Source organism: Halyomorpha halys, unplaced genomic scaffold, assembly GCF_000696795.3.
Source record: "Halyomorpha halys isolate HHAL.00 unplaced genomic scaffold, Hhal_1.1 Scaffold131.1, whole genome shotgun sequence".
Lineage (NCBI taxonomy): Eukaryota > Metazoa > Arthropoda > Insecta > Hemiptera > Pentatomidae > Halyomorpha > Halyomorpha halys.
In genome coordinates, this window is record NW_027116732.1 from 539,331 (window position 1) to 547,144 (window position 7,814).

The 7,814-nt window shown below is 33.8% G+C and overlaps 1 protein-coding gene across 1 annotated transcript in view; it reads left to right on the forward strand.

The window, feature by feature from the left end:
- Positions 1 to 7,404, forward strand: part of LOC106678267 (cuticle protein 16.5) — an 8,215-nt gene extending 811 nt beyond the window's left edge. Inside the window, exon 2 of the mRNA XM_014416685.1 lies at positions 6,747 to 7,404. Coding sequence (XP_014272171.1) covers positions 6,747 to 7,292 — 546 coding nt within the window. The 3' untranslated portion in view covers positions 7,293 to 7,404. The remainder of the gene's footprint in view (positions 1 to 6,746) is intronic.
- The last annotated feature ends 410 nt before the right edge of the window (positions 7,405 to 7,814 follow it).

Genomic DNA, 7,814 nt, shown 5'->3' on the forward strand with positions numbered 1-7,814 from the left:
TTATGATCCAAATCGTCTAAATAGTTATATAGCTTTAATAACAAGTAGTTAAGTGTGTTTGTAAAAAGCAAATATATTTTTATTTAATTCTTAATTATATTGTTTTATTTGTATCGTTTTCCGCTAAGGGTTATTGATATGTCAGGCCTTGATCGAAAACTATTGAAGTGAGATGTAAAAGATGGATATTCCTGAAAAAAGATCTAATTGTTATATTTTGATTACTAGAGACCGAATCTGAAAGATATTTCTTATTATTATATAATGGAGCATAACTCTAGTAAAAGGACCGAAATCAAAATTGTATATAATGTAAAAGTATTGTATATATGTTTATATTGTATTTATCTATGAATTAAGGGGTTTTGACACAAAAAAAGAAAAAGACATTTAACAAATCATGAAAAAGACATTCGTATAACAATAATGTTTTAGGTTTTTCCACACCAAATTTCACGTTTTATTCATTTTTTTTTGGCAAAAATTCCTTGATTTTTATTTTTATTTAAAGCTTCTACCTAATTTCATTTAATTCTTGTACTAAAATTCTCATATTATGCGAGCCAAAATGTATTGATTTAAATTTAATTTTATTATAATAATAATTATTTATTATGCAGAGTCGATTTCAACTTAAAACACAAAAGAACAAGTAATAAATGCTCTCAGTATTATATAGTATTAACCATTTAGTGACTTCAGATAACTATTAAAAAGTCTCTCTTGTATAAGCTTGTTATTGTTTTAACTTGAATTCCTTCTCCGCCTTAATTTTACATTGTTCTGTATCAACTTTTTTTAGTAGTAATGTTTTTTTTTTTTTTAATAATTTATTTTTTGATATTTACAACTGTATACATATATACACATCAAATAAATTTGCTGTAAGTGATATTATGACATGATATAAACATGTGGAGAATCTACCCATAGTAGTAATATTAAAATTAAATATAGCAATATATATTTAATCAAATCTTTCGAAAAGTTTTTCTACATTGAATTATTACTTATTAGGTTTTTTGTTAGTGCTATATTCCTTTGTAAATACATGATTGAAACACTAAGCGTAAGAACATGCTATGAGAAATATTGTATTAGGAGGAATTAAAAAGGGAATATTTCTTGAAAGAATATTTTGAAACACTTCTTTTTATGTAGTGAAGATAAAAATTTAATTTCAGGCTTCATGATAGAAATATAAAATTATTTATTACAATTGTTTTCCTTATAGTTCTTCAAATATGGACAAAATATTAGGTTTTTAATCAGAGTAGTTTAGTTTTTGTGTATGTTTGCAAAAATGTAGAGAGTGTATTTTGATCTGAATTGAGCTAATTTAACTCGATTTATATCAAATTACACTATTTATTAATATTATGAAATGAACAATAAATTTGGTTATTGGTTTTGGTTGGTTATTTTTTGTTATAGGTTTCTCGGATTTTTTATTGGACAAAAACCGATCCTTAGTTCAATCCTGGTATTTAAATTTTATATTTTTCAATGTGTGTGTCCTTTGTTAATCTCTTGAGTGGGTTGACCAATCGCGTTGCTTTATTTTGTTTAAGAGGATTTCGGCCATCGACGTCTGTGTATCGAACAGTACACAGCACAAAAATGACAGCCAAAATACTTAATCGTTAAAAAAAATTTAATTTTCTATAAACTGTAGCTCCAAAATTGCTCAGATGATTTTGATGAAACTTCCACAAAATGTTCTCTTTGAAGCCTTTAAAACATTTCACATATAGTACATTCCTAAGAAAAAGTATAAAAAAGGTCCAACAAAAATTTAATAAGGTTTATAATTTAATTTAGTTTTATAAATGATGATTGAATAATAATAAAAATAAATCTGTAGAGCTATAACACATGAAGGGTAAAGAGTTCAGTACTTTGTAAAGAAGTAATGTTACTAGACTAACGGTTGTGCAAGGAGGTGGTTTGGTCAGAATCATGTTTGAACGCCAAATGTTTTTCCAAATTAAGGGTATCCACAGGGTTGACTCAAGACAACAGTACCTGTCGCTGCCGGATTCGAATCATACTAAGCCTCCCCGCTCCATAATAATAATTGAATAATAAGTTAAAATTAACAGTATACTACTAAATAATATTTTGAAAGTACTCATGTTCCCATGGAAACCCATTTTGATTTTTTTTCTCTGATCCTCACTTAATAGACCTTTTAGTTGCCCAAAAAACAGAACTAGAGAACGAAAACCTAAATAGGACCAATTCTAGTAAAGATATTAATAAAAATTAATATTAATAGATCACACTAGATATCTTTCAAAGAAGCAACTCAACGGTGAACAATAATCCTAAAGCATTCCAAATTGCATGCATTCCTTATTATAATCATCGTTTCGAATTAGATCGATGTGTTGAGAAATTTTATTCGAAAGTGTAAAAATTGATAAAGCATCGAATGAAACCATCGAACCGGAACAAGTCAGTGTCGAAAAGGGCAAAGGTGGGAGAATAAGAATAATTCGAAAAAGTTTTACTTACACAATTGAGATGAAATCAGAAAAGAGATTCGAAGGCGTGGTCCCAACCGGGTTAAAGGTTAGTTCAACCTTTCTCAGCGAGGTATTTCCAAACTATAGCCATGTCCTCATGTTGTAAGATCACTTGTTCCGAAACCATTTAATAAATACTATCTTATTATATAAAAAGTAATATATAATAAACATTTAAAATAGATACATGGTTAATAAAATAAAATAATAATGACGTTATAGCTGAACACGTCGAGTGCTTGGTTTTGAACACGTTGAAAAAGTTCAGAAATTTTTTTTAAAATTTATTTATTGATATTTTCAACTGTAATAAAAATAAATACAAGTTAATTTGATTTTAGTTATACAATAGCACAGGGAGTGCGGTAGCACGGTAGTAAGGTACGATGCCACTAAATCCAACGCCAATGCCACGGGATCAAATCCGCTGGCCAGGAAATTTGTTTATGTTTTTTTTTGCACTGTAGCCATGAGTCAACCCAGTGGGCATTGGAGCCCTCCTGTACCCTGTTTCATAATAAAGTACAAACTAATTCTATTAGTCTTGTAGATTTATCTTAATTCAATAACACAGACTTGTATAATAGTAACTTGAACTTTAGTATTTTTTAATTCCTGTAATATCACTAATAGTCATCCCTATCATGAAAAAATAAGTCTTAGTATTATTATCACACTAGTACTATCGACTAATACTATTAGCTTCATTAAGAAACAGGGCCCAGGGGTCAACCCACCTTCATAAAGTGAGTACTCATAATTGGGTAAAAATCTGGTGATCGAGCGCGATACTGACCGAATCACCTCCTTGCACAACCGTTGGTCTACTCACAGTACTTCTTACTAAGTCAGTACTTTATTTGTTGACATGTGGAGAATCTTTCAATTAATAGAATTCCAATAATATTTCTATTGAAGAAAATCTAAAGGCCGTCTTCTTTTCAGACGCCAAGGGAGATTATCATGTAATGAAGGGGAAGCCAGGTTAGAAACTTTGGGTGGTTGGGAAGTTTATCTTGTAAGGATTGGTATCTGGTTCTCATAAAGCAACACATTGAGGTCCTGATGGATGACTTAATGTGTGACAAAGTATGGTGCATTGTATTCAGAACGTTGCAGATTCCGCCTGGATCGGTCAAAAATGAATATTTACATTCCTATTTAGGGCTGCTTAGTTTTTCAACGGAGAACTTGAGTAATCAAAATAAAAGTAATAAAATAAAATAAATAAGCGTATGAACAGTTGAAATAAATATATCGTGGACTTTTGTAATTATTAATTTTGTTTTTTTATAGATGGTATTCTAAAGATAGTAGCGTAGACTGGGCTCGTAGTAGAATAACATTGGGACTAGAGTTGCTAAATTTGATTCTTTTTATCGAACGGATTAATGATTAATGTCTTGAGATGAATCGATTCTTCAATTGATTCTTTTTTAACATATCATAAATTATCATTTCTGTTTTTTTTTAATTAATAAAATTCTCGAGCCACTCTTTCCGCTCATTAAGCTTTACTTATCTTACCTTTAGAACATTCCCCTATAACGAACATTGGTCAATGTATGATGAAATTAACTTAAGCATTTACTGAGAGCGATAAAAGCAGGTTATAAAAAAAAAAGTTATTGTTTCGAGTTATGTTGTAAAATTAGTTAAAATCAGGAATCGAGCTTGGTTTGATCTGAAGTTCCAATCTTCAAATAGGATTTTCGTCAATTATATTTTGTGTATGTGGAATTTTATAAATAAATTATAAATGGCTACATATAAATTTGGAAATTATAAAAAGATGTTAAATTTTTCAAATGTAAAATAAATTAAGATTAACATTAATATTAAACGAAAAAATCTTTTCTCGTTTCTTAGAATATTTAGTCCTTTCCTTTTCGGGCAAGGACAATTATTCATTCCTTATTTTCGTTTTCTATCCTCTATAATCTAATAAAACTAAATTTTTAGTTTGTATTGAGCTAAATTTGAATATAAACACACATTGATGATTAAAGACTAATTCCTGTACTTTCCGACTAATTACTGCGATTATACAACATAGTGTTCATAAATTCTTGGGTACTATGAACTAGAAATGTGCGCAGAGGAAATGATTTTGACGTGCTTTCGAATGGACGAGATTTACTGTTAAATACATTTTAACTCACTCTCTCAAATCTTTAATTTTGAATAATAATACAACTAGTAATTATAGTTTTAGTTTTCATTTACGGAGTTGAGCTTTGGGCTCCACTAAACCTTCGAATTCCTCTCGTATCCAATCTTTCGTAAAATCCTTCGTAAAATCGTAAATGATCCTTATTTTGTTACTAATAAAACCATCCATAAAGACCTAAATGTTCCTTATGTAACCGATCTAGCCCGAACCCGATATTATTCCTTCCATAATAAACTCCCTAACCACCCAAACCCACTAGTTTCTAACTTTCCCACTAGTTCCTTGTTTCCTCTTCCATTCCTGGCAATCCTCCGAGGTGCCTGAAAAGAAGATGGCCTTGTGACCTTATATTGTAAACTGTTTTTAGAGTTCTACTACTGGGTTGTATATCTACATCCTGTATCATATCATTATGATCAAATTTACTTGTATTTTTATACAGTTGTAAATATCAATAAATAAATTTAAAAAAAAAAAAAGCTTTCATTTAAGTAATCCAAAATTAGTGTCGAATAAATGCCCTTAGGGCCTTGGACTAACTCGGTTAAAGGCGGCCCTGCTGACACGCTCAAAACAGAGACCTTCCCTCTAATTAAGCACAGAATTCGGCTTTAAAATAAATAAGACACATCAAAGTTGCAAATCGACCGAAAACCCCAGGAACAGATCTTTCGATATTGTTAGCAGGTTCGAAAAGTCAATATATATTATCATTATTATGCTAACATTGCATAATTTCCTGGACGCACTAAATAATAGAGACCCGTGGGCAGGGGCAACGCCTAGCGGAGAAAGCGCGCTCTGTCGTAACCCGGACTAGATTAGCTGGATCTTTATTAGGGATCCTCAGCGATTTCTATTCGAGCCGCAAGTGTCCTTGTCTTGTCCCACCGCAACCTCTGAGGTAAGGAATCTTACAGTGGCCATCTTTGTAAAAGTACAATTTTTACTAATTAGGAATTTGAACTTTTTTGAACCCAACCTTAATATAATGCTCAACAACCACTCTTAAACATTTCAGTTTCATAGGTTTCGTCGATATTCCTCATTACTCAATAGAGTGGACTGTATTTAAAGCGAAAATAAAATAAATTATGCAAAGTAAAAAAACTGAAAATAAATCTCTGTTCTTGAACTGTTTGTATAAGAAATGATTATGTGTGCTTAAGCCAAAGGGTTGTACAAAAGGGGTTAGTTGTTAGTATATAATTTTGATTATTGATTTAATTAAATGGTATTGCATAAAATTGTAGAAGGTATTGTGGCTGACTTGATGTTGATCTGTATAGTAGTTTTCTTGTGATTTTGATGGGTATATTCTTTTTCTCTTCTATTATGCTTTTATCTCTCTCTCATCCTTTCTCGGACCCTCTGCCTGAGTGTGGTGAACAACTATTCACTCATGCTGAATTGTCCATCTGAGCCAAAAAAATTGCTCTTTAGAAAATCCACTCTACTATGCTAGAAGCCAAGATGGCTACCAAAGCCTACAGCTTCATATAGCTGGCATTAGATGGCAGCATCTTGAGTTCCTATTCAAATGTAAGGGGAAACACCTTCCTCCAAAAATTATCATTGTGCAGTATCGATTTAAACAATCAACGTTGACAACGAATGTTTACAGAAGATACAAATTTTATATATTTGCGCTCGTAAATTGAAATTAATTTTACTTTTTCGAAATTCTACTAGGCACAATGGACTCATAGTTTGAACTTGTCGGCCCAGCAGCGTTCACCCTGACATTCACCTCGGACACATCAGGGTACCTCGGCACCCATTTTGGGGACAACTACTTCTCCATGATAATAACTCCTTCTTTGGCCGTGTCGTATATTTTGAGTCTCGCCCTCCATATACTCTGTGAACTCTGCTGCTTGTTTCGGTTCTATGCATACCCTACAGCTGGATGATTTGAAACTTGAAATATGCTACTATAATTTACTTATCTACTCTGTGGGCTTTTCTGCGAACTGTTTCATAATAAATAAATACTACTTTTACCATATTTTATGTGCAATATCTAACTCCTTATTCTCTTCCAGTTCGTAGTACTTGCCGCCACCCTCGCCATGGCCCAGGCCGGCCTTGCCCCAGCCTACAGCTACGCTACGGCCGCCCCCGCAGTAGCTACGTACACCGCGGCCCCAGCGATCGCCAAGGTTGCCGCCCCAGCAGTGGCCACTTACGCAGCCGCCCCCGCCATCTCACACGCCCCAGCCTACGCCACCTACGCTGCCGGCCCCGCATACGCCGCCGCCCCAGCCTACGCTAAGTTCGCCGCCCCAGCTTACGCCGCCGCCCCCGCCTTGGGCTACACCAGGACCTACGCAGCGCCCGCCGCCTACGCTGCCCCAGCCTACCACGCACCAGCCTACGCCGCAGCTCCAGCATACGCCGCTCCAGCCGCCTACGCCGCTCCAGCTTACGCCGCACCAGCTTACGCCGCCCCCATCGCCAAGGCCTACGCCCCCTATGCTGCCGGCCCAGCCATCGCTAAGGTCGCCGCCCCCTTGGGAGTCTCCTACTCGGCCGCCCCAGCAGTGGCTCACATCACATACGAGAGCCCCTTGGCACACTATGCCTACTAAGGACTACTACTAATATAGTATGTACTAACGAATGTACTTCGTGTTACACAACGGGTGATATTTTACATCAAACTTTTGTACATAGGTTAAGATAATAAATATTTATAATAAATTTGTTTTTCATACCATCATTCAACACTTCTTTATATCATAACTATACTTATTAGGATTAAATGAACACAATATAAAGTATAATATTAATGATCATTCACTTACACTTTATTACTTTTATATTTTGGTTGCAAAAATTTAAATAACGTTTTTAATTACGGATTTTAATATTTTGAAACATTCCCAAATTAATATTTGTAGAATAATGGGGAGCCAAAGAACAAATATTTGCTAATCCCGATCCGACTTATACGATAATAGTTTTTTATTATAGAGAGTATCATTATCTTTTAAATGAGAACCATATAACAGCTCGTTTTTATAATATACAGTCCCGTTCTGAGGGCAATTTTAGTAGTCCTCTCTCTCTCTCTCTCTCTCTCTCTCTCTCTCTCTCTCTCTCTCTCTCTC